Source organism: Meleagris gallopavo, chromosome 17 (genome assembly GCF_905368555.1).
Source record: "Meleagris gallopavo chromosome 17, MGAL_WU_HG_1.1, whole genome shotgun sequence".
Taxonomy (NCBI): Eukaryota; Metazoa; Chordata; class Aves; order Galliformes; family Phasianidae; genus Meleagris; species Meleagris gallopavo.
In genome coordinates, this window is record NC_139420.1 from 5,207,374 (window position 1) to 5,234,745 (window position 27,372).

A 27,372-nucleotide genomic window follows, 5' to 3' on the forward strand; every position below is an offset into this window, starting at 1 on the left:
GGATGGCAGAGATTTGAGACTGCTTCCAGGCTGTGTGGCAAGGTTCACAAAAGCCTGGATTGAAAATCTTCTGTAAATGTTTGTCAAGCTTTTTTCAGCATGTGTAATTCCCCTCGGGCCTCTTGAAGTGGATGCTAGCCCATGAATGGATGCAGCCTTTTTCAAATTTAAGCCTCCTCAGCAATAGACTTTCACCTTATTCACCTTTCACACACCTCCAAAAAGCTGACCGGTGGATCTCCAGGCATGTCTGGAACACATGATAGAAACCAGGTTCTTCTGTAGTTGCAAAATGCAGCAACAGCACCCGTAGCACCTCCTGATGGTGTTTCTATTGCGTGTGGAGCTTGTGAGCACCGCTGCAGCATGGCCTGCAGGGACAGGTTGGATCTGAGTCACTCCCGAATAGTTGAGACATTCAGAGTGTTTAAGAGGAGTGGAATTAAACTAATTCAACTAAAAAGCCTAGAAAGCAAGCTTTGTTTCCCCAGCCTGACCTACACATTTCTCAAGCTGAATCGTCAACCTGGAGAGTTCTGTTGCCAGCAGCTGTCGTTCCTTCACTGAGCTGACCCTGCTGAAAACCACACAGACTGCATTCAACTCCTCATCCCACTCTGCTGGGCCAGGACGGCTGCAGCACAGCATTGCAGGATGCACTCCGTGGCATTTGCTGGGATCAGGGAGCTGGTCAGCCTGTCTTTGTTTACAGCCTCATGTCTCCCATTGTGAAGGACAGATGATAGTGGGGTTAGGCTCACCTGATGTGTGACCGACATTCACTGGAGTTATTCATGCTATGATTATTACGGTGAGGTCATGTGCTGTGTCCCATGCTATGCTGCTGTGCCAAAAGATTTATTTTAATAGAACCCTTTAAGTAACTGACATTCTTGCTAATCATGGTGCATCTGCTTCTCTGGGTTCCCTGTTATGAGTAATTTAATGCTATTACTTTAGCTAGAAGGGATCTGTGTCACCATCTGTCCTGGAAAGCTATTGATGGGGCTGTGCAGAACATCGAGTGTCATCAGCAGAAGAGAGGGACTTCTAAAAGAGATGACTAGATTTCCTGTTGTAATACAATATAAGGCGGTTTACTGTGATTACAGCTTAGATATCTTGCATAGGGGCCGTTAGGTACTCTTTGATGTTGGAAACTGTTCCTCAGATATTTATGTGGAGGGAAAATAGTGTTGCCAGTTGGTAGCAAATAGCAATAACACAGGCGGTCTACTAAGTAAAATCTCTACTTTTTGTAGGAGCGTGGTCTGTAAAGCCAACACTGACCCTAGTGCTGCACAGCTGCCTATCCCAGCAGATGAGTATTCTTTGGAGATGTATGCCCAGTGCTTCTCAAGCCAAATGTTTTCCTCATCAGTGGTTATTTTTTAAATGGCTGTTTACAGACCACTTCCTTGTGATAAGCTCTCTCCATGCTGTAGCTGAGTCACAATAGCCATGAAGAGGCTGTGGTTGAAAAGCAAATTGCTCTTCACTCCCAGAAGTGGTGTACTTTCACAGAGCCGCTTGGGCACAGAGCATCAGACTGGTCTGTTGAGTGCGTGTTGCTGATGTCTTTATTTTATTCTCTCAGATGTGTATCTTCCTTTTGTCTCTATGACTGCTTGGGGATTGTTCTGTTTGCCATCTAACCTGGCCTCGTTGGTCCTTCCCAACCTCCCTGTGGCATGCAGCCTTCTCCACACACCAGTTGGAAAGGAGGAGAGCATACAATGCTGGGAAGCAGCCTTGTGAGGCTCGCAGGAAGTTTCCCTTTGGTTGTACCACTGTTCCAGTGATAAGCTGTGTTGTGCTTTGAGTAGAAATTGGCCTGGCTCAAAAGATAAATCGAGGTGCAAACTTTGCAGCTCTGATTTTTGTCATGCAGAGGTGCAGCTCTTTCTTCACATTCATCTAAGAAAATGTTCTTGCCATCCCATCATAGAAAATTGACAAGCAGGAGGTACATGTTGAGCTGGGACTCACCGAACATTTTCAGTTGACAGAAAGGTCTGTGGACTGGAGTTGGTTATCTAGTAAGACCAGAGGAAGACGCCAGCACTGTCTCAGAATAGGGTTTGGGGTTTTTTGCAGGTGTGTAGAAATGAGTAAAGCAAGAAAAAATCAGAAGTGGAATGCAAACTGACTTCCCCAAAGAGTGTTAGTTATTTTTTTTCCATCAGCAATGCAGTGGGTTCAAAAATGGAGTTGTATTAACCAAGAGCTGGGTTGATTCCCTCTTGGGGAGGTGACATGGTGTTGTCAAGGGTATGCCAGGTGTTTTGATAAAGGAAACAGTGCAGGAGACATCCCTGCCTGCTGCTGGGCTGTTTGATGGGAGCTGGAGTTGGAATCAGCAGCATCAGGTGCTGAGTGTTCAGGCTCAGAGCTGAAGGCAAGGCACAGGGCATTTCTGTGAGGGAGCTCTGAAAGGAAGAGCATCAAACAGTATTCTGAGAAAGAAAGCCTGTTTTAATGTCAACCGTGGCTATTAAAATACATCTTCAGTGTTTTGGTTTTCCATTTCAATACAAGCAGTTGTGAGTCTGGGGACGCCACTCTTGTGCACAGGTTTGGCTTTGCATGCTCACAGCAGTACTGAGGCTGCTCGGTGCTGTGGATTTCTTTTGAAATTGAAGAACTCCTGCATGTGTTTTGGTCCAAACCAAGGACCTGCAGATTTGACTTGGCACTGTTGATAACCGCGTTATCTAGAACGGTAGCTTTAAACCCAGCAGATCTGTGATTCCGCGTGCGGTAACTTGGCACTAAGAGAATCTGTATTTCCTCTGCTTGCGATTTCCTCATGCTTCTGCCATATAAAAAAGCTCTAGATCTCCATAATTTGTATCAACTGCTCAGAGCAGATGCCGTGCTACTATTCTGTCTGACACATTTGCTATGCCTGCTGGGTTGCTGCCTTTCCCGAGACCTCTGAATTAATCAGATTTTTGGGTTATCAAGATTATTTAATGTTATTGTCATAAATATTTGTACAGGACTTGGTCAGTGCTTATATAAGAACTGAAATGCAGTAATTTGTTTTAAGAGGATGTGTGTTTTAATGAACTGCCAGTTGAATTTTAGATATAAACTTTAAAAAAGCCCTTCTCTTTCGCAGTACTTTGCAGTTTGTGGAGCAGGAAAAACTGACTGTTTAGATTGTCAGTTATTTGGATTTGTTGGTTGCGACTGTTTAACTTTTAAATCACTTGAGAGTTATTTAGGAAGAAAAAGTTCTCTTTTTAAATAGCTATGTTGGCTTATCATCCTGTCCTGAATAGACGAGAAGTTGATCTCTTGCATCTCATTCATCATTTTTCGTTAAACCTCATTTTCCTTTGAATTGTTTGTATGCCAGAAGTGAGAGTTTGTTATTGCGTTATATTTCACAGTTGATTCTTGTATACAATTCCAGTTTTTTTCATAGTTTCCAAAGCACCATCCTCTCATATACAAACAAGAAACTCAACAATTTGAAACACTAACACCATGAATCTGTTGTTTGGAAATGATGAAGGGTATGCATAATCTGATCTGAAGTGTGTTATAAATGGACAACTACTTGGTTTCCCTCTAGCTCTTCTTAGAAGCAGTGAAATTAGTGGTTTTCTGATTGGAGGAAATTCTGCCAGGTCCCTCAATGAGGGGCACTGCTACAAATAAGCCAAAATGTGGAGGTTGCCAGGGGGTGCTGTGTGCATTCTGGCAAATTTGGGTTATTTCTTCTAAATATCTTAATTAGCAGAGCACAGCCTCCGAGCTATTCTTGGAGAGCTGCTGCTCTGACAGACCACAGGCAACAAACCCCCAAATCCTATGGGCTTGGGTCATAAAACAGTTTTTAGTATGGCGGTGCTGTGCTGAACGTGTGCATGATTCTTCATGCTGATACAACAGTGCAAGAATTTGGCAAGTTAGACCAACCTCCCTTTGCCATGTTACCCACAGATGTGATAGTTTTCTGTGCTGTTGGGTGATTCAAAGCTGGAGCCAAAGGATAGTGCACTCTCAGAAAGACCGATGTGTACCTTCTCGTAAGTGTAGGAATTTGAGTTGTTAGGTCTTCATTCAAATTCTCTCTTAGCTTTAGAGATGTCATCCAGATTTGTATTGGATCTTTAATAAATAATATCTTGCTTCCTCTGTTGTCCAGATGAATATCTAATTATTTCATTCATAATCTCTAGTTTTAGTACTCCTACTGCCAGGGTGCTGCTGCAGTTCTGGTGGCTGTATGAAACTGTGGTCAACAGGAGTTCTAGAAACCATCCCAAGTCTTTGCATGCTTTGAGACCTCGGTGCGTGCAATGTGTTGGAATGATTAACTCTGTGGTATATTTTCCCTTTCAGAAAAAGAGCAGAGAGGAGACATGTGGGGAAGGCAGTGGAGTAGAGATCCTGGAGAACAGGCCGTACATGGATGGGCCAGGAGGGAACGGGCAGTATACTCACAAAGTGTACCACATTGGTATGCACATACCCAGCTGGTTTCGGTCAATATTGCCCAAGGCAGCTCTGCGAGTTGAAGAGGAATCGTGGAATGCATATCCTTATACCAGGACAAGGTAAAATTTACCAAAATGTTCAGTTCTATCCCTGCTTTACAGAGAGGATTCATTGTCGCTTTCTGTGACATGGCATGTCTTACATCTCCAGTAATGTCCTTCAGAGAAAATGAGGTGCCAAGTCCTGAAATTCTTACACAGTGCTTAATCTCAGAAGCTTAAGAGTTGCCAGGGCTGACTGCATAAGTACTTGACAATTTGTGGCTGGTTGCTCTAAAATGTGAGCTGTTTGTCCATCAAAGTGTGGGAAATCTTGAATAGTTTTTATTTAGTCTCGTCTCCTGCTCTGTGTGTTCTACTTACTGTTGCAGTTATCTGCTAGCTCAGTAAGGATATAAATGTGCACAGCGTTGGGAAAGTTGTCTTGCTGAACACAATCAAATACAGCAGGATTCACTTAATCTAGGAGGGAAAGCGGGAGGAAAGAAAAATCATTAAAAATGATAATAAATTTAGCATTCCTTTTCTGGGAGCTATCTTACTGTTATCGAGCCAGAAAATAACAAACTTACACCCTATGGTTTCCTCTCTGAGAAGAGAGTCAGAGGCTCTGCAGAGCCATCTGGGTCCTCCGTTTTTGCCTGGGAAGACTACAGATAGTAAATAACTGTCTTACCAGTTACTCTGGTTTAGAGCATTCCTTCTGTTCAGTCTAATGTTCCTGTTATCTTCCATAATAAAAAGGCTTTAGAATCTTTTGATGTTTATCAGCAATGTAAGTTTTATAGATCTGTTTTTGCTGGTCTTGACACAAGTAACATGAATTTGGGGAAAGAGGAAGTGTCAGCATCTGTGTATGGGCAGTCGTTCATGACTAAATGTAATGAAGCAGTATGACTTTGAAGTGATTGAAGTCCACTTTCAGTCTGTTTTTATCCATCCTCTTGAAATGCCTGGGAGTGAATCGCCTGGCCAGGAAACATGGCCTTGTGCCAAACCAGTCCATATTTTATTCTGCTGCAGATTCCAGGCAGGAACTCTGCTTTTTTCTTGCATTTCCTGGGTGTCGTATCGGTAAAGATAATAAAACCTGATACTGATACATCAGACTCTGTAGTTAATCTCCTTTCTGAAAACTGCTCCTTCGTATGTAGTCTGCTTTGATAATCATCTTCTAGAGGAGACACTATTGCCCTAATTCACAGTCTTTTGTCTTCTTGGGCTTTCTCCTGCCAACGTTTGCTTCTTGCTGGCTGGGAGGATGTTTCTTGTTTAGTTTGGGTGCCCAGTCATCAGTAACTATGGGGGAGCACTGGAATCCTCACACCTGTAATCCATGTAACACCTCATGGGGGGCAAAATCCTTGGTGCTGTGGGTTTGGGGTTTCACTGAAGCCATAATTCCAAGGCAAGCTTGTGTCTAAAGTTACTGAAGTCTTTTTAATCTGTACAGTCCTTAATTTAAGTATATCTGAAGTACAATATGAGTAAAGACTGGCTTGAATTTGAAGTTGATTTTGAACATTTTAGGCAAGCATTTTCTCTGCTTGCCAGACTGAGCAGAGTTTACTCTAACTGTGTTACTCTCACTTCCAGGTATACATGCCCTTTTGTGGAGAAGTTCTCTATTGATATCGAGACTTACTACAAAACCGATCCAGGAGAGCACGTCAATGTTTTCAACCTTTCTCCTGCAGAAAAAAGACAAACCATTCTAGGTGAAGAGCCCTTTTCTTTTCCTTTATTCTGCTTTGTGATGTGTAAAGGATTTTTCTTGGTATGTCCCAGCTCCCTGTCCTGTCCCATCCACCCCTAAACATGGAAATGCACACCCATCAGAGGTTTGACTGCTTGGAAGGGTTACATTGAGTAGAATGAGAACACCTGAGTTCTCTTTTAAGTTTGATGTAAAACACATAGAAATCTTTTGAATCCTCCTGTCTATAAAAGGAAGCGAATGCTTTTCTGTCTTATTTGTACAGCTCAGCTGCACATCTAATGATTTGAGAGTTAACAGGAATAACCATTGAAGAAGAAAATAGTGCTATGTGATTGAGTATCTCCTTCGTGTATATGAAGAACATTCCTATCTGCATTTCTGAAAATGGAAGGTGCATTTCATTTTGCTTCCCCTTCTCTTAGATTACCTTGTGCAGGTTAACACTCCAGCTTCGCAGCTGTCTGGGAGATTGGGTTAATGAGGCTTATATTTGTAAGGATTGAACAAGAGAAAAGGCAAAAACAGGATAACCTCTCGAATGGCAGAAAATGGCAAGTGTTAGAGCATCCCTCTTTCTTGCTGTCCATGGTGCCTGTGCCTACAGCATCTGCTGGAGCCCAGCTGCACAGCAGAGAGTGCTGGCACGTTCAGCCCTGCAGAGTCGAGGCATCCCTGGGGCTGCAGAAGGGATCTGAGCTCAGGCTGGCCCAATGGGAGCCCTGGGGAAGGACACCTAGTGGCTGCTCTGACTCCTCGGGCTCTGTTGACAAGCTGACCGTGGTGGGTAACTGTGCAATTAGACTTGAGTGTTGCTTGATTTAGACTGCTTGTGTTAAACTTCAGTTTGCTTGCCTGCAATTCCTAAGCCTATCTCACTGGCTTTCAGTCTGAGCACACAGCTTTATCATGCTGCCATGCTGAGAATGTTGGAAGAGCAAAGGGAGATCCTGCCTGCTGAGGTTTGGGGTTGGGGTTTCAGATCTTTGCAATGGGAATAGAGCAAGCATGTGCTGATTTCCACTTCTCCATTGTTGAAGCGTTAATTAGGACAATTTGGATTTGCATTGAACTTTCTACCTTCCCTAGTACCTCTGGTGTAACAATAAAGTTTGAGGAGTTGACAGAAATCTCACATAATGGGTTCCAAAGATACAACATTCAGAGGCAGCCCCTTTTCCATAACAATAATCGGGGAGGGGGAGGAGATGTTGTATTTGACAGTCTCGGGTTAGGCAGAGCTGTATCACTGTGAGTCATGTTTGAAAAACTGAGAGATGGAATTACAAAAAAAATATATTTTTGAAGCTGGAAAGAAAGGAGTGAGTAGATCTGCTGTGGACCTGTCGTGACTGGGCAGAAAGATTTGGAGCAAAGCCTTGGTTTGCTGGATCCATGCATACAAGTTGCTCTGGCAGAGCTGATCTCTACCCAGCAGCAGCATGTAAACAATTTAAATATCAGTCATACAAGTGTAAGTCAGAAAGAAACTAAATTGCTATGACACTTCTGGTACTTACTAAAAAAATAACTCCTGAAAAATGTTTCTTCTTTTATTCAGGAAATGTCTATCTATTTCTGTTTTTTCTACAGATCCTATTGATATAGTTAAAGATCCTATCCCTCCACATGAATACAAAGCTGAGGAGGATCCAAAGTTGTATAAATCAGTGAAGACTAAAAGAGGCCCTTTATCAGAAGACTGGATTCAAGAGTACAAGAACAACCCTGGGAAATACCCCATCATGTGTGCATATAAACTTTGTAAAGTCGAGTTCAGATACTGGGGGATGCAGTCAAAAATCGAACGGTTTATCCATGATGTTGGTGAGCATTTATAGACTTGCAAGGTTCACTGTCGACTCATTAATGTTGTTTCTGAATTGAAATACAGTGGTGAGATATGTGCAGTGTGTGATATTCCAGGACGTGTCTGTGAAGAGATTGTCAGATCTGATTGCTCTTTTGCAGGGCTTTTGGTCAGTTCAGAAAAATGTAATTCTATTACTTGTAGTCATGGCATGCATGAATCACATAAAGCCATCTAAAGGGTTTCAAGTTCATTTTTTTTAAATAAGGATTTGTCTGTTAAACCTCTTTCAAAACGGGCCATTTTTCTTTATTTTGGACAATTTCCTCAAGGGCAGCTCAAGGAAATGATTTTCAACTATGAGTCCTAATTAGTCCCAAGAATCCACTCCCTGGATCATCCCTGGTTCCTGCCTGCCTTGTGGTGGGGCAGGTGGGTATTTGTGTGGCCATACATCTCTGTGTTCCAGACTCCCCACCTCACTGTGCTATAACACACCATGGGGCATTGACAGCTCTCAGTTGTGAGTAAATGTGCTGCTTTGATTGATGCATCATTCTTAGGTCAGTGCTTTTAAGGAGGCAGCCTATTGTTTGTGTTCCAGAAGAAACTAAGTGGGGACTGTGCAGGTGTTAGCAATACTGGCAGTAATTTGTTCTTGCAGAAAATCTATACACAACTGTGATAGACTTTGTGAGCCTTGTCACTGGAGAGAGGCTCTATGGCCAGGTGGATAACTTAAAGAATGTTTTAAAGGAACATTCCTATCTCAAAAGAAGTGCAGAGCTGTGAGTGTCCCAAGGAAGACCATGTAAAGGATGCTTCCTACTTTCTGTCTACAGTGAATTTTCCTTTGCAGCTGTCCCTTTCCATATGCAAAGTTTCTTTGAAGGACCTGATGCTAGAAGTAAATAATTTTATAACTCTTCTTAGTTATACTATGCTCCTGAGAGCTAATGTGGAAAACACTGATAGAGCAGTGGAGAATGCTGCACAACATTTTTGAATAGTCACAGTTTCCTTTCTTAGAGCCCCTTTGGTTTTACTTATCCGCAGATGGAAGTTTTTCCTGCTATAGACTTCATTACAAGTGGCTTTCTGCAACCAACTCCCTTGGTGCTTCAGAGACATGGGTTAATTTAGCGTGTGCTGCAAAACATGGGGGCAGAATAACAACTCCTTTGTATCTGCTAAATGAAAAAGAAGCATGTGACTCCTCTAGTTGTTCAGAGGTGTTTGGCATAGATTAAACTGTGGTCCCTTAGAAATGTCTCTTTTGTGTTTCATAAAAGATTGCCTGCCATTTTCCTCTTGATTAAGGCTTTGCAGAGAGCTGAGCCAGCTCATTGTCTGCCTTTCAAAAGCCTTTCCACTTTGTTACAGTGATGGCAAATACTGTTTTTCAAAGTGGTTAAGATGCATAAAATGAGAGAAGATTTTAATGCAAGACAAAGCTGAGTGAGTAAAAGTGAAAGCAAAAGCTTTGGGTGTCTACAAACGTGTGGCCTTCCTGTGGATGGGGCAGCCCTGGACAAGCTCTCTGTGAGTGGGAAAAGTGTCCGAATTTGTGTGGAAAGGATAGCTGGGTGTGAGGGTGTTTAAAGTGGGAGAATGTGAGCTATGGCAGACTGTCCAGGCTTGTATGCTGGGCCATGGACCAAGCTACTCAGGTGCTGGAGATGTTTGTCTGCCAACTCTTCCTTGGCATTTCTTTGCTGGCTCCTCTGCTGCTGGCTCCTGCAAATCTGATCCTTGGGAAATTAGCTCTCCCTATCCAAGGTCATCAAAATGGGGAGAAAACTGAGGCAGAAATCCAGAGCGGGATTGAAACTCTCCCTGAGGTGGGAGCAGTCCTTCAGTGGTGCAAACTATAACTAGAGAAGGAAACTTCTAAGTCAAGAGATGGATGGGTTGTTATATGTGGAAGGGCTACTGAGTGCGGAGGGAATGACTCTGGGGGATGGTGTTGAAATGTTCTCAGTCTTACTGAGTGCAGCAACCTTTTTTTTTTTTTGGATGACTAATTGGACAGTTACTCAGTGCTTTGACAGTCCGACACACAGACTAAAATTGTGGGCTGTTAGTCTGCTTGGCTGTAATATTTGTGTGCTTTTTTACTCCTTACCCATAGAATTTAAGTTTAATTGGGCTGGCACTGCATAATGTTCTGCTCCCACTTGCTTCCTAATTGTGCACGTGGGCTACAGTTCTTTTGTTGCCAAACAAGCGTGTTGACTGTATATTGATTATATACCATGGCAAAGTGTGTTTCCATCCCAGAAACCAGAAATTTGTGTAAGCTAGTGTATCTTTGGCTAATTGTGCCCAAATTGTTGCGCTGTGATGAAGTGGAAGAGGTTTTAGAAAGCTATTTTGTAGAACTCTGCCTTCATTTAAGCACTCCAGTACAAAAGTTTATCCAGATGAGCACTGCCCACTGTTACCTGTAGGTAGGCTTTGGTCTTTTGAAGAGAAGGTGGGTCGTGATTAGCACGATACAGATGTGATAACACGCTTCCCTTTGTGAGAGGTGTGAGCAAGGGAAGGCAGGGAGTCAGCAGATACAGCTGCAGTCACCTTTGATCAGATACAGTCAGCCAGCCAGAACTGCGCTGACAAGGATATCAAATCTGCTGTGACCATCAAGGAAATAATGTTGCGTGGAGAAAATCAGACATCCTTTATCAGCTGCCAGGAAACTGAGAGAGTGCATTATAAAAGCTCTGGGATGTTGCCACTGTGTGCATAATCGATGGGCGTCTGACCAGTTGCTTTATGTAGATGGTTGAGGGAGAACTGGGCAAGATTTGGTGGTGGTTTTTGTTTGTTTTATTTTAATTGCTGTAGTTGCTACTTTTAATTCAGATTGAAAAACAAACCCAAGCTGCAGACAAATGCTTTTTAAGTTCAACTATCCTGACTTTTGTCATATTCACTTAAACTTTCTTTTGTGAAATTAAGTTAAACACCATAGTCTACAGACAAGTCACTTACAAAAGCCAGCACCTGAAGGATTCAGCAGAGCTGGTGAGGTGGTGAGTTGAAAGGTGAATGATTTAAATGTTTGCACCCTGCTAGACTCTTCACAGATCATCTTTCTGCACAACACAGTGGGAAATGTTATAATTAAATCAACACAAAAATGATGAATACTTCTGAACTCAATTTGAATGTGTACCGATGTGCATGTGTGGCTTCCTTGTTCGTTTTGTTTTGTTTTGTTTTACCAAAGCTTTGTGCACCCTAGAGAAATAATGAAGTCTTGTTAACTACTGGATATTGAAATAATGAACTACTTGTTAACTACTACATGTTACTGTAATCAGCTGCTACCTGCATCCTTTCAAAACTCCTGTCATTCTCGCTGACTTCAGTGGCTGACTTGCCTGCTGAAACTGTGGGGTTATCCCTCAGTTCTGGAGAGGAATCATAGAATGCTTTGGATTGGAAGACTTCAGCACTGTGCTGCTGGGCATCTCTGATCTGTTAAGAAGAGTTTTTCACAACCTCACTCTGTTTCCTGATCTGTGCCCTCCCTTTCACTTTCCAGATAAGCTTGTTTTTCTCTGACATGTTGAGGAAAAACTGTAAGACTCAAGTTTTTCCACTGTATCTGTTCAGACATGATGTCAGTCATTTGTAGTTGGATCTTGAATTCATATGGCTGTGTAGAGGCTCATCAGTATTTATTTTTCAATTTCTTCTGTACCTGGACAGTCTTGCTCTCTTCCAGGTTTCTTCCTGTGCTTGAAAAAGAGAAGAGCAGCATTGCTGGTGTCCCAGTTGAAGGCCAGAGGCTAGGAAAATAATCTCAGTCTTTTTGATTCGTAACTGATCTGGAATGATGAATCATGCCACCTTGTTTTCAAAAGAGAAGGCTTTAGAAAGGGTGATTTGGGGGATGTTTAATCAACCTGACATGAGCAGTGCCGATGGGGAGGTCCGTGGGTTCCATTGGGCTGGGAGCAAGTGAGCCCAAAGGATGGCTGCGATGTGGGGTAGAGCAAAGGAAATGTTTTCTTGGCTTTCTGTTAGATGTGATGAGAGTTTAATCCCTGTTTTTTAAGCTCTGCTGATTGTCAGTCATAACAGGAGGTGAAAAAGGCTAAAATGTTCTCCTGCAGTTCTGCAAAAAGTAACATAGTGGGAGAAATAACACTGAATCTTGGCTAAGGTTGAATGGAATTAAGTGGCTGATGCCCCTTGTTCAGCCCCCAGAAGGTCACAATCTGCTGGTTCAAGTGTGCTCCTGTTAAGTGGAGCTCCCATCTGAAAGTCAGGCAGAGAACTACATAAAATATTGATAGACTTAATCTTACTGTGCAAATGAAGTTCAGGTTGAGCTGATCCATCCTGTTAGCTGCTGATCTCTGTGCTTGTTTCTTCCAGATAGGGTGGCTTGCGTTATCTGGTTGCATGGAGGACTAACTGAAGTGCAGAGCAGAAAATAAAGTGCCCAGGCCTGGAAGGAAATAAAAACAGAAAAATAAGCTTTTCTATGCTTCAGATAAAAAAGAAAAAAAAAACCTGCTGAAAACAAAGGTAGCATTTAGGCATAAGATCACGGAAGGCATGAGAGTAGTGAGATCTAAGAGGCTCTTTACAACAGCAAAGCAAATGTTGCTGGAAACAGCTTAGAACCCCTGTGCACTGGAACCATTATCCATGGTTTTAATGTTGCATATTGATTGCTTGCTGTGTAAAGGCAGCGGTGGTGCTGTGACCCATGGTGTTCAAATTGGGTCTCATTAGAGTGAGTGCTCGAGCACCTGCACACCAGCAGAGGAGAGCTGCAGCCCATAACCCTGCTGCTGCTCTTGGCGTGTCTGTCAGATCACAGCTGCCTCAGTTTCCCAGTAATTAAAGGGGGAACAATATTCATTGATTGGTACCTGAGGATTAGTTGTCAGTATTTATAGAAACTTTTAAAAAGCACTGTTACTGCTGGGTGTTCCCATCAGTAGTATATGGCAGTTTGGAGCTTTGATCTGTCGTGAGCTTTAAGCAGTAAAATAGGTTGAAAATCCACAGCAATCACTCTGCTCTAAAAGTCTTGGTGATGTGGTGATGTTAGCTGTTAGCTGCAAGTTTTGGGAGAGTTTCTCTTGCCTTGTGAGCACTGTGTGTTGGTACTGAGATAGTTATTCATTTCAGTTATGTGACACATAGAAATCAAGTTTTAAATTGGCTTTACACACTTCATTTTTCTCATGCTACGGAAGAAAGATCGTATCTGCAAAATAAATTATGCTTTATTCCCTCCTTCCCTTTTCTTCCCATTCCATTCTCTCTGAAGCTTATATTTGTGGTGGTTTTTTACTGACGTGTAGAAACCAAGTGCAGGGTTTCCGGGAAAAGGAGAGCTTTTGGTCACCTTAGCACAACCAATATGGGAAGCCCTTCTATCGTGTCCCATATTGTTGTGGGTTATGTGGTAATTGTAAAGGAACCACTTGAAACAAGCCTGGATTAAAAAAATAATTATTTTAAAATGTGATTTTTTGTTGTTGTTGGCTTTGTAACATTCTTCTGAGAACATGTCCCACTCACGTTGAAGGCTGGATCTACGTGTTGCAACTTCCCAGAGTTTCATGAGAGTGCTATTTGAGGCCTGTGCCTGGCTCTTCCTTGGCAGAGCAGGCAATTGCAGGCTTGGATGTGGAATTATGCAATGCCTTCCCAAGCTAAAAGCAGTTGCAGAATACCAGCTAATTTGTCAGTGGACGATTGTTTAGCAAGAACTGAGGAGGTACAGCACAGAAATGACTGATTTTCCAACCTTGATTGGTATACAAACTTCCATTTCTATATGCATTATGTTGTCAAGCTTCTGTAATATCAGTGCCACGGTGTCTTGAGGTTTTGGGGAAGGGAACACACTTCTCCTGCAGCTCTCTAGCATTGCTGACTGGGGCATTCTGGCTTTGCAGGCTTGCGGAAGGTCATGGTCCGTGCTCATCGGCAGGCTTGGTGCTGGCAGGACGAATGGTACGGGCTCACCATCGAAGATATCCGGCAGCTGGAGAAAGAGGCACAGCTGATGCTGGCTCAGAAGATGGCCCAGTTCTGTGGTGAAAATGATCCTGAGCAGCATGGAGTCAAAGATGCTCCTGGTGAGAAGGACATTGAAGCTGACACAGTTTCACCTGTGGACCCAGAAGATGTCTCTGGTAACAGTGAAACAGCCTCTGGGAGGTCGCTCACCAAGCAGTGGTCCACCTCTTCCAAGTCCTCCCGGTCTTCAAAGAGAGGAGGTAAGATGCTTTTCTGAACTGTGCAGAGGCTGGGCTTTAGGAAAGTATGGCTGGCTGAAACCTTTGGGACAGTGCTTATTCCTCCTGTGAGCCCTTTCAGCTCTCGTAAGAAACCTCTGCTGGTATTTCAGGCTCAGTCTTCTCAGGTAGCCTCCTGTGAGTTTGGAAATGTTAGTCATTGTCCCATAACTGTGACTGTCAGAAGGGCATATGGCAGAATTTACACCACTCTTGAAAGCACAGAAATTAGGAGAAGCAGTAGAAGAGCAGGAAGCAGCTGGGTAGCAGTGTTGGGTGGCAGAAGATGACAAAACAAAGCAGCACAGGGAGGCTTTGGCCCTGTTACCCAAGAGCCACCGGTGGCTTTTACATCCTTCAGCAGAGCTCCCTGCCTACATGCTGTGGTGTGCCTGGCCCCGGGGTGCAGAACCCAGCAGCAGGTGGCAGTTAACTGCTCATCCAGGAGGCCGTTACCAACGGGCACCTTGAGCCCTTGGCTGCAGTTACACCTTACTGCGTGATGCTGCAGTGCAGCTGATGCACTGCAGGACTCCATCAGCTGCTGGAGAAACTAAGGCAGGTGCTGTGAAAGGACGAGGGGTTGGGGTTTGCTGCCTTTCTGTACTGGTAGTGCATGGTGGCTGTTTGGGAACCAAAATTCATAGCTAGCTTGAAACCAGCTGAAACCATGGATCATGATTACATTCCCCTTTAAATACCATTCAGCAAGCTTTCAGGCTTTTGCTGTTAAAGCCCCAGCAGATACCCTGTTTAGGGCTCAGTTACAATGCAAGTTACAGGGAGATAGGGCTTGAATCCCCAGCTGCTCTCTCTCCTTTCAGTCAGGCGCAGCTGGTAGCTGGGGTAATAGCTCTCTCAGCAAGAGGGCAAACATCTTGGTTTTTTGGAAGCCCCAAGAGGCAGCATTTCTTTCAGGGACAGTGGAAGAGGCATATGGGTGAGTGAAGCTTATCCATCTCTCACATGTACTAAATATTGGAGTTGATTCTCAATTTTTATTTACCACTCCATCACTGATTTCATCACATGGTGAATGAGATACGAGCAGCAGTTTTACCTTGCAATGACTCACCAGTGAGCCCCAGGGAAGAACCTACCAGACGCTTCATAAATCGTTGTATGGAGATAAAAATGCTACTTTGCTTGCACCAGGATGTTTTAGCAATGTGCCCATATCTCACTACGCTCTTTGCTATGAACCCCCTCTTCAGTGCTGATGTATTCATTGGCAGCTGTAGGTTTCAGACCCTTTAGGATTTTACTTGAAGGTTTTCACTAAGAGCAAAGCGTAGATTTGTTTGAAACTGCAGATTGCCTCAGCTTTTACAGGAAAAAGTAATGGAAGAAATGACTTGTGATGTGCTGAGAAGTACGTCATGCAGATATTTTAATCTTTCTGGTGGCACATTAACATATGGAAGCAAGGAGGGCTGTGTCGACGCACCGCTACCTCCAACAGGAAAAAAGCAAACGCCCTTCTGCCAAAGATCTCAGTCCTTTCTATACCATGCGAGTGAGACCTCTGGTGATAGCAGGACCCTCGTCGCCATCCCATATGTTATTATATGCTCTATTTTTAGCAACCATTATGCGAGTGCTTTGACGTCACAGCAGCGTGAATGGGCTGCGCTCTGCCAACCTCCTCGCTCCCAGCTCCAGAGGGGTGGGCGGTGGGGAGCTGGGGGCTGCCAAACCCCTGCTGGGCTGCAATTAGATGACTGCACAGGGTCTCCTTCGTCTCTGCATGTGACAGTCAGGTAGCAGAATTGAAATTGGAAGCCTTTGACTTACACGTTTAACGATGTTGCAGCAATAGTATGAAACAGCTCGTGCAGCTCTCGCAGGAATCGGAGCCTTTTGGAGGCTTTGTATGTGTTAAATGAGGATTTGTCAGTCTCCTCAGGTTTTTGCTCTCCCCTCTGTGACATGCAAGAGGAATCTGAAAGGGGAAAAACCATGTAACTAATTTTTTGAGCCATTCCCTTCACTGGACTACATTTCTGTGATGAGCTCAGGCTGCATCACTGCTGGAATATATCTGAAAAAATAGTGCTGTAATGTATTTCCATACAGTGTAGGGAACTCTGGAGGGGGAAGAGAAAGGAGCAGGTAGGTGTGAGGAAAGGGGGGTAAACAGGGACAGGGACCAGAAGGTTTGTTGGGTTTTCTCCTCGCTGCAGCAGGACAGCTGCTCCGACAGCTCCCCTCCGAAGTAGTTGGATAGCATGTTGTTTAAATCATTGAAGTTTAAAGTTTAAATAGATCTCTAATCCAATTTGTGTGGAAGCAATTTCCTTCCAGAAAACAGATTATTTCTATCCAGGCTGCTCTGCTTAGCTACCCACCCAAAAGTTAGTGAAGCAGAGGCATGGCTTGTGTGCTGATTAGAGGAACGAAGAAAGCTTCCAATCAGCCTGCTTCCTTCCTAATTGCAAACTTTAAAACCCAGCTGATTTTGCACGTCCTACTAACAATTATAAATAGCTGCCATTCAAAATAGCATAAGAGTGATACAAACAGCTTGCTTTAATGTAGCATCTTGCTGGCAGGTTATAACAACAGTAAACAAACAGGATCCGTAAAGTGGTACACTGACATCACACCAGCATCATCAGGGTTTTGTGTTTTTAGTATTGCAGCAGTGCATTTTTGCAGAGAACACACAACTCTTCCTCCAGCAAAGATCATGTTGGGAACTCTCTGTCTTGTCGAAGTAGCGTTTCGCTTAAGGCTTTTCTGCTTTTTCCAGCAAGTCCCTCACGCCATAGTATCTCGGAGTGGAGGATGCAGAGCATTGCCAGGGATTCAGATGACAGCTCAGATGATGAATTCTTTGATGCACATGGTATGTGGAACCTAAATCACCTTGTTCATTACCTGAAGTGATGGGATAAGAGGGCGGAAAGCATGAGCTGTGGGGAAGGAAGCAAGACTTCATTGCTTTGTTTAGGGTCTGTTCCTTTCTAACCAAGCTGTCTGCAGCATCAGTGCAGCTTCTTTGAGCTTCCCCAGCACTACCCAGCAGACTCCTGTATTTAACACGGCAGCATTTCAGATTTATTGTGATCTTTCTGATGTGATCTTGAGCAATCTTAACCTTTTGGAGCTGTATTTTATTTGTTACGAATGTGTGGATAAAATTTAGCAATGCTTACTGCTCTGTGGGTGTGTCTTAATGATTCTGATTCAGTAAGACTGATGTTTTAATAATTTTTTTAATCAGTAAAGGATATGATTAATTGTTCTTCTGGGCCTGAAGAGACTGAAGTTTGCCTCTATTAACTCCTTATCCTCCTGTTCCTGGAAGTACAATAATGAATGCAACAGGGTAATTTCTGTGCCAAAATTAATCAGTGTTGATTCCAGAATTTCCAAAGTAATTTTGACTGCTCACATTTGATGAATGCTTTGGTGTTATTTCTTCCTTTTTTCCATGTAATTATACGAAGAAGCTTTGTTCCACTGCATTCATTTTATATGTTGTACTTAATATGTATGTAAGCCTGGGAGGCTCTGTCTCTGCCGACAACAGATGGACTCATCTCAGCTTGTAATGCTAATCTAAGTTACATGTGCAATGTGTGCTGATGAAGTTGGTGACCTTTCTCTGAAATGGAGTTGTGAGAAGATCACACCCCAGTTTTGTAAATTAGAATTTCAGTGATGTTCAGCTGAAGTTCAGACCCTCAAAACTGATAGTATCACTCTCTAGAAGAGTTCTCACATCAAGTATTTAGGCATGCATCCCAAATGCTGGGGTAGAAAGTGGCCAGGTGCTTGTGAGTCAAAGTGATGAATTCACCTTGTTTGGAAAGAGAAAGGCCAACTTCAAGTCAATTTATGGACTTATATAGCACCTACAAAAATGGTAGAGGATTTATTGTAGCAATATACATAGCAAGAAAAGAGGAATGAGTCATTGAAACGGCATCACTGCTATCCACTTTTTTTTCTTCTCTTTTTAATTACTCAGTACTAAAAAGGAGATAGATTGAGATAGATGTTTGGGATTCAGGCCCATGGGGAATCCCAGGAGTGCTCCTAAGGTGCCTAGGAGGGAGAAGTAACCCCAGCAGCAGCCAGGAGGCTTGTCGTGCTGGGAGATGTGGGGTCAGTGCTGTGGGAAATGGAACTGATCGGGGTCAGGACTCAGCAGAGCTCCTCAGTGGTGATTCCCATGGACACACACGTTCCCTCACCATGCAGTGAATGTACTCTGAGCATGAGGAGGTTTCTTGTCTTGGGCTTCCCACTCATCCTTGTTCACTGAGTCTGGTTAAAGTGGTGACAAGTACAGTAATATCCGATTTCTATCCTGTCATAAATGCTAATAATGGGAATAATATGCCTTTTGGTGATCACTTAGGTAGCAATAAGGGCTGCAATTAAACCTCTCGAGGAAATAAGTTCAATATTAAGCTTAAGTTGCTGAAGGAGCTTTGAGTGCAATCTTCTTAATTCTCCGCCAGCACATGTTCTGCACGCATGTGCTTCCCCTTGCTGGGAACAGGTACTCCATGCTCCCTTGCGTGGGGCACTGAGGATTTACTCAGCTTTTTCCATAGCTGAAAAAGGAAATGGCATGCCAATACTAAGTTTCCAGGTTGCTGTCTTTCTGTGGTCAATGTGTAAATAGAAACTCCTAAAAATAATTGGTCTTTGCTTGGCTGTGCGCTCAGACCTGAGATATTAGCTAGATACACTGAAAAGAATAATAAATTTCATAATCTCTTTGTTTCTTGATCCTGGGATTCTTCTAACTGATTATTTTCTTAGTGACTGCACAGCACCAACAAAGGGAGAACCCTCGTCTGGGACTCTAAAGATTTTAGATCAAGACATCTGTAATTGCTGCTGTTATTATTATGTTTATATCTCTTTATTAAATTTACGAGCCCAAAATTTTCAGGAAAGGAATAATAAGCACAGTGCAATAAATAAGTTAGAAACCAATTAACCTCTGTAACAGTTAAAGACACATCCCTAACGTAGGGGAGGAAAAAAACAAAAAGGAGAAGGAACCAGCAACTCATAGCAAAAGCACCGCTGTAAGCCTTCAGCTGCTGCTGTTGGCTGTGGGTTCAGGTGCAGCCCCAGGGCTCTGCTCCTCTTCCCAGAATGTGTCCTGCTGAAGCACTGAGTGTGGGAGTTGTGGGAGTGCTCTGCAAGGGGCTCAGCCCTGTTAACCTTTCTGGATGCTGCCAGGGAGTGTTTTATAGGCTTTGTCCCTTTTATGCCTCTTCCTTTTCGTTACATTTCTCTGAAGGTAGTGTTTTGGGGACCCTTGTTCTTTACCAGCTGTAGCTGAAATTAGCCAGAGAAGAAGCTCTTGAGGTAGGAGGGAAATGGAGGACATGGAGGCAGTGTGGTCTGTCTCCTGAGGAAATCAGGCTAAAGATAGCCCAGGGAGTTCACATTTCCTTTGTTACTTCTGCCTTTTTAGGTATTTGGTCCTGTTAACAATAACGATTCTTATCACTGCTTCCCCCAAAGACCTCACTCAGCTTTCACATAACTCAGGGAGGATCCCAACAGCGAATGTTGCTTGTCCTCTCCTGTATGCATCACCAAACAGCCATACAAGGTCATGCTATGCAGAAACTACGGCAGGAAAAATGTCTAACTTTGTACTTCAAATGGTTGTTCTAAGAATCTATGTCATGTTTTTCACACCTTAGGGCTTTTGTTTGGAAACAGAACCTTTTAGTTGCATGTTCTTGACTTTTTCAAAATAGGCTTCTTTTCCTATATAATGAAAGCTGAGAAAGTATCATGTTTTATTATGACTTAAACCATCAGGATGTTTGTAAGATTACATATAGCTATGGGGTCTTTTGATTAAAATTCTATTCTGTGCTCTTGTCTGTATACATAACTGTATGTGTGTGACTCAAAAAATCTGTTTTTTAAAGAGGACTTGTCTGACAATGAGGAAATGTTCCCGAAAGAAATAACCAAATGGAGTTCCAATGATCTGATGGATAAAATTGAAACCCCCGAATGTGATGATGTCCAGGGTAATTTTTTTTTTCTTAAGTCAAAACCGCATGTGATATTTCACGGTCTTTCCAGGTCACTTTTACAGCCCCATTCTGAGCAATGTAAAACTTGTTATCTTCATCTCGTGAACGGAGAAGCTGAGGCAGAGCGTAGAAATGACTGCCCAGCACTGCTGGAACAGTGCTGCCTGGTGGGAGACGGGAGAAGGAAGCTCTCTTGGTTCTCTTCATTTCCCATATTGGTTAGGTTCCTTTGTGTGACAGCCAGGATTCATTCATATAATGATGAAATACTTCGGCTCTGCCTTGAATTACTTCAATTTCTCCTTTTCTTTTCTCTTGCTCCATCCTTTGTTCTTATCTGTACCCACTTCAATTTTTTTTTTCAATTTTTTTTTCTGCTCATCTTTACAAAACTTTGGAAAGAATTGGACTCTTCAATTAGCTCGATTCATGTAGCAACACAGTGAAGGATGACACTTAGGCTTTCTAGAACAGTGCTGTAGACGCAGACATGTGAGTGCCTCAGATCTCTGCTCCCCCCAGTGCAATTGCAGTGGTTCCTTTTATTTTCCCACACAGAATCATTTCTGAGAATTGTGCAGGGATTTCCCATTGATGCAGTGCCTGATGAAATGAGGATGCTTGGGTTGCTGTAAGGAGAGTAGAACTTGCCAGTATCCTGAAGTGCTTATTAAGGTTATGAGAAATTGCTGGAAAATAAGTGGCCTGGCATTGCCCAGGTTTCTCAGCTGGAAGGATGGGGGAGGGAAGGAGAGGGCAATTTGATGAAATAATTAAGACAATCTGAGGCAAAGAGGCTGAGATGCATTGACACAATCTGCCTCTGTGGGAGAGTGTCTTTGCCAAAGTGTCTTGCAGTGCTGACATTTTAAACCTCTGTGCTTGCAGGTGACTTGTATCATGAGACATCAGCAGAGTACCACGTTGGCTCCAGTGTGGAGAGGCTCAGCATCATTGAAGTAAGCACTTTGGTTTCTTATAACGAGATCCCTTGTTGCTGGAAAGTCTCCATGTGGGGTAAATGGGGTGAACTGCTCTCTTCGCTGCGAGTGGTGTCTTGTCTTTGTTTATCATTTGAAGCCACACTGGTATGCTGTGTGCTCCCTGGCTAGGCTTAAGGGATTATTTCACCTGCCTTTTGAGCATCAGATAGAAAATTTTCAATCGTTTGCAGGCAGTGTCAGGTATCCAGCTGGAAAAAACACTGATCCTGTGGGGATAACAGCTGCCTGAGGCACTGCTGGTAGAGTTGCCCTGATAATGCCAAGTGAGCTAGTAGCACTAACAGGAGTGCTGTGTAACTGCAGGCTGCAGTAGTCCCACTGACACAGCTGTGCTGCAGCCCACTCATTTGAGCTGCTCAGGGCCTTGTTTGGAAACCGGTTTTAGCACAGCCTGTTTCAGAGCTCCGAATAAAATAGCGAATGATTACCCCACTGGCTTTCCAGTCTTGGAGTATTTTTTGCAGGTTTTTGCAAGCTAGCATCCTAGTGAGATGTCCCTTAGAGTCATGGTAGTCATCCTGCCCCCCAGGCAATGCCTGCTGCACAGCTGATGTGGCTGCTTACAGAGTTCATTGTGAACTGCTCAACTTATGTTATGGTCAGTTAAAGAATGTGAGCATGGATTTGATATTATTCTACATGCTAGGCTTTTGTTGTAGAGACTGAGAGCTTGAGAGCTATGGAGAAAGTGGGTTGCTGGAGATGGAGTGTTTCTAGCCACCTCAAGATGAGCTGTCTGCAGCTCACAGCCCTAAGATTTCATGCAGAAGCTGAATTGGTGCAGAGAAATTGCTATCTTCTTCAGGTAGTCTCCTCAAGTCATTCTCGTTTCTGGCTTAATTTTAGGAAAGAAACTTGAAAGTTAGCTGAAAATGCCATTTACTTATAGTTGTTCACAAGTAGTCCACTAAAACAGTTTGAAATTTCTAGCCACCACAGCAGGGATTTCCAGTTTGGAAACTCCCTCACCAAAAGGTAGCCCAAGATTCAGTTGTCTTACATGAATCCAGATCTTACAGGAAAGTTCTAAATAGCCACCACCACCCCTAAAATAATCAGCAATTGCTTGCATGTTCCCCACTTCCTTTAAGAGCAGAGGTTAATGAACTGGAAGGGAACGGCGCCTCCAAATGACTGATAAACCTCCGGATGACCTGAGCTTGGTGACTCATGTTGTTCTCCAAATGAGCACTTAAAACATTTGTCTGAAAGCAGTGCTCAGATGCGGAGAGAGGTCCTTGATGCCTCCAGCCAGGGAAAAGTTCACCTTGCAAGCACTGTAAACTGGAATCGGAGGAAGTTTAAAGAGCAGACGTAAATGTAATGTAATGGTGCTAAATAATTAAAGGCTGTTCTTGTGCAGGAGGTCTGGAAAATCTTTATTACAGACTTGGATGTGAATTTTAATGCTTCTGGTGGGCTGCATATTAACACATGCTTTAGCATTTATCTGGTAAAAATGCAAGCTAGCTGTTAGGTTGCTAATGTGTGCCTGGGCATGCTTCCCTCCCACCATTGTGTTTGTCAGGGGCTCAATCACTGCTCAAAAGGCAGCAGGTGACTAAAGATGTTAAAATAAGAAAAAATTGCCTAATGGAAAATCCTACTGCCCCTCCCTCCCCTTTCCCACCCACTCCTAGTGTCTTCTGCAATGCCTCAGCAGAGAGTTGCCTTCCCCTGGGGAAGGAGCCAGGAAGTTCTCAGAGGTTATCTCTGCTAGCATGTGGGGTGAGGCACAGGAGAAACAATCGGTACCTGCTTCTGCATGTCTCAGGTTTTGGGGTAGGGGGATTAGAGTCTGCAAAGAGCTGTTAACACTGAGAGCCCTGATAGTGGAGAGATACCAAAAATAGTTTATGTTCCATTGCGTTATAACACGTAACCAACGCAAATGGATGTTCTTGGACCTGCTCTTAGGGCATCAGGATCAGATTGAGAGCTGTTCTGATGGGAAACTTAACAATGAACCTTCCTGGAGTACAGATGCAAACTGCAACCTGTCTTTTAAGGCAAGGAATTTATTCAACATCATAAGAGAACGACCTGGACAGCCACTATACAAACCTGTGGTGTGTCTGTATAGCAGCCACCGAGCCAGTTGTTGGCCAGCCCCTTGGTTATGGGGAACTTTTTTATGGGGAAGTTTTTTCTTTTCAGTTCCTCTCTGCCAACATTATAAGCAAATCTGAAGTCTTAAACCTATTTAACTAGTGCATGTGTTGTAAGTACCATGTATGAGCTTGGGGGAAAAAAGGTGATAAAATTTCCTTAAAATCCATGTGGAACAAATATAATTTCTTTGCAAAACCAACCTTTTTACTTTGCTCTGTTCATTCCCACCTAGGATGAATCAGTGCAGCCATTAATGCAGCCAAGTAAAATCCATGTCCTCCTCTTAGTACTCCATGGAGGGAACATCCTAGACTCGGGAAGTGGTGATCAGAGCTCTAAGCAAGGGGATGTCAACACCATCACAACTGTCTTTGACACAGTAATGAGGGTACATTACCCAGCTGCTCTTGGACACATTGCCATCAGGCTAGTCCCTTGCCCAGCCATCTGCTCCGAAGCCTTTTCACTGGTGTCCAGGTAAGTTGATGCTATTTTTTTTCAGACGTGTAAAATTTCATGCTTGTTTTTTTATTTTCTTTTTTGATCTGGCATTCATTAAATACTCTGCACATTGAAAGTTCTGACCATGCTACTACAGTGCACTCATTAATATACTAGAGAAGCATTCAATGTCAATTTCATACTTAGCTGCAGTGAATACAGTAATCATGCAGCAAGACTTCTGTGATTGATTTACTCTAATTAATCCAATAAATACTGAGGCCCTAGTTCCTTGTCTGAGGGTTGTTCTATCCATGTAAAGGTGTTGTCCTTGAAGATTTACGTTTGATGGGAGGGAAGGACTTATTAAATTTCTTATGTGTTCACTTTGGAATAAATGGCCATTCCGTCTTGTGGCTTTTTTTTTTTTTTAACAGTCCTCACAACTGAATTACTGCTTCTAAATGGTTTTCCCCACTCTGTATCTTAGTATTTCCAATCTCTCTTGCTCTATCCAGCCTCAGCCCATATAGTTATGATGAAGGCTGCCTGTCCAACAGCCAGGATCATATTCCCCTTGCTGCCCTCCCTCTGCTAGCAACATCATCACCTCAGTACCAAGAAGCAGTAGCCACAGTGATCGTCAGGGCCAACCAGGCCTACAGCGAGTTCATCAGATCCCAAGAGGGCATGTCATTCAATGGCCAGGTGAGCCACAACGAAAGGAAGAGCAAGTGAAGCAATTTCCTTCTGAAGCTCTTTTCATTCATTTCTCAGGACGGATGGAATCACAAAAGTGTTGAGCTGCAATAAGCGTGCTTCCATTTCTTTCTGAAAGAGAGAGATTATTGCTTACGCTCTGTCTTGAACCTTTGGGATTCAAACTAAAGTCAGCTTGTATTGAGAAATGAAGCTACAAAGCTGTGAAATTAATCAGTTTTCAGCGTGACACACTTTTCCAAATCAGGAATGCTACTTTTGTTACTCCCATTGCAAACCAAGGATGTTTGAGTGTTCCCCTTTTTGAAGGACCTTCAGCAGCTCTCACTGGAGTTGTCTGTCACAAATACAGGTTTCTTTTTCGAGGTGGCACAAGTCCTGTGTCCTGTAAAATACCATCACTGAGCATCACTCCTGTGAGCAGAGTGACTCTCTAGCCCAAGTGGAATTTGAGCTATTGAACAGGCTGTGCACGTTGTGCATATTATCCACCCTGAGCTCGTTCCCAGCCCCAGGGATGCAAAAAGCCACCTTCTGCTCTGAGAGCCCTCAGAGCTGTATTGTGCCTATCTACTGAATGCTCTTGGAGGCAGGACAGCATTATCTCCTGACAGCACAAGCAGGGAATAGAAGCACAGCAAAGCTTGCCTAAGGTGGTGTGGGCAGCTGGTGAGGAGGATTCAGGCTTGCTTTTTTGACCCTGGACTTAGGGCCATAGATGGCCTCTGTGCTGCTTTCACCTTGCTCTGGTTGGCAGAGGGGAAAAAGCATAACATGATAGCTGTGCTGGCTAGCAAGAGTCTCCAGGGTATGAGCGGATGTTCTCTGGCAGAATAGTCTTACTGTTAAAAACACTGGTTATCCTATTACAGCAGCTTTTCCAAGTATAATCCAGTGCTCCTTTTAACTGCCATCTCTGAACTGAAGTCAAAGGGCTCTTCCCACCCCCATCTCTGTTGCCTTTTTCAGGTCTGTTTGGTCGGGGACTGTGTTGGAGGAATTCTGGGATTTGATGCCTTATGCTACAGCAATCAAACTGTGTCTGAGAGCCAAAACAGCAGTCGAAGAGGGAGTGTTGTGAGTGTCCAGGTAATGCTGTGTCTGCTGGGAATAGGTCTGCTGGCCACAGCCCCTGGTTTTCGTGAGCATCTTTATATAAAACAGCAAAGTCTGTCTTTGTAATTGATGACCAGCAGGTGTGTCTTAGTGTATTGAATCCCAGGACTCGGTGGGCTTTGCTCTGAATGAGATTTTTATGTAGATGGGTTGAAAAGGATGGAAGGAGGAGGTTATAATGTGGATGATTCAGTTGTCAGAGTGATAAGTCCATGTATTTCAATTCCCAGGATACCGACCTGCTGTCTCCTGGAATAACAGTGAACAACAGCTATTGCTCCAGCAGCTCTAATCTGGAAGCCAGCAGACACCTCAGCAGGAGCAACATTGATATTCCCCGTAGCAACGGAGAGGATCCAAAGAAGCAGCTGCCACGGAAGAGGAGTGATTCGTCAACCTACGAACTGGACACGATAAAGCAGCATCAAGCCTTCCTTTCAAGGTAAGATTTCTAAGGAACAGAGCCAGCAGTGCTCCGGAGCTGAGATGGTGCACCTGTGAACCTCGAATGTTGCTTTGTTATCCTGTGTCAAGGAAGGTAGAGGAAAGTGTTATTTTAGATTAGGGGAATATAGATTTCATTGAGTATGTTGCATATACAAAAAAAACTATCAGCACCCTTACTCAGCAGCAGTGAGAGAATCCAGCTGCTCTACTGCATCAATATGACAATGGAACAGCTCTTTATCCTGTTTCTGACAGCCCAGGCAGTCAGGTAACTGCTTTTTTCTGTGCTGCAATTGCAGCGTGGAGGTCATATGGCACATATGTTAACAGCGTGAGTGAAGAGAGTGAAGCAGAATTGTGAATCTGGTATTGTTTTAATTTCAAAGCATCTCCAAAAGCTGACCTGTTGTCACGAGTAGAGTGCTCTTTAATTTTAGCTTAGTTCAAGTGTGAGATTGAACTGCAGTGCCCTTTCCTATCACAGTAATAGGTTTCTGCTAGGTCAGTCACATGCTCTGAATAAGTCATCGTGAGCCCCTCACTGGCTAGTTGGTTCATCTCTGCTGTCCTACGTGACTATTTGGCAAAGTCACCCATGCCATTACATGAAGCAGGAGCAATGGATTGGGTTTTGTCCTCTGCCAGAGCTGCTCCATTGTACCTAGGTTGTATTTCATTGTACCTAGGTTGTATTTCAAATTTGTTACTCACTATCAAAGCTCTCAGTATCACATTGCAAAGCTTCTTCAGATGGGCTTTCACAAATGTATCTGTTAACATAACTGATAAAATTTTCATAGTGGTCTTTCCATTGCTGCTGATCATTTGGGGATTGCTTCTGTAAGATCAGAGGCTTTTTCTGGTTGAATCCTTTCCCTCAGCCTGTGCAACTGGACAGCCCATGCCTCTGTCTCCTATAGGACCAGAGGAACTGCATCATTCTCCTAATCCTCTTCCCTCCACATCCCCTGCATTGGGGACCAACGTCTCCCCAGTCAAACACCATTACCTGCATTGTAACTATGTTCAGTGCTGTTCCTTTTGCCACATGCTGAGCTGAAATCTCATCCCACTCTTCTGCTTCTCCTCAATTACTTACAGTTGTTGCCCCAGCAGAGGGGCTCACGTTGTTCTGCCTTGTCTGGGGCCCATTTGCAAAAGATTCATAGCAGAACAGAGTTTCTATTTTCAAGAAG

The 27,372-nt window shown here is 43.5% G+C and overlaps 1 protein-coding gene across 9 annotated transcripts in view; it reads left to right on the forward strand.

Moving 5' to 3' along the window:
• The window catches only part of PITPNM2 (phosphatidylinositol transfer protein membrane associated 2), a 116,310-nt gene that overhangs the window by 62,357 nt on the left and 26,581 nt on the right, over positions 1-27,372 (forward strand). For 8 of the 9 annotated variants that reach the window (XM_085238403.1, XM_085238411.1, XM_085238410.1 and 5 more), the window contains exons 4-14: positions 4,357-4,571; positions 6,108-6,229; positions 7,822-8,055; positions 13,969-14,292; positions 17,063-17,158; positions 20,226-20,330; positions 21,225-21,295; positions 23,685-23,929; positions 24,412-24,601; positions 25,583-25,702; positions 25,960-26,171. In XM_085238403.1, coding sequence (XP_085094529.1) covers positions 4,357-4,571; positions 6,108-6,229; positions 7,822-8,055; positions 13,969-14,292; positions 17,063-17,158; positions 20,226-20,330; positions 21,225-21,295; positions 23,685-23,929; positions 24,412-24,601; positions 25,583-25,702; positions 25,960-26,171 — 1,934 coding nt within the window. The remainder of the gene's footprint in view (positions 1-4,356; positions 4,572-6,107; positions 6,230-7,821; positions 8,056-13,968; positions 14,293-17,062; positions 17,159-20,225; positions 20,331-21,224; positions 21,296-23,684; positions 23,930-24,411; positions 24,602-25,582; positions 25,703-25,959; positions 26,172-27,372) is intronic. The other variant, XM_085238409.1, reaches the window with a different exon arrangement.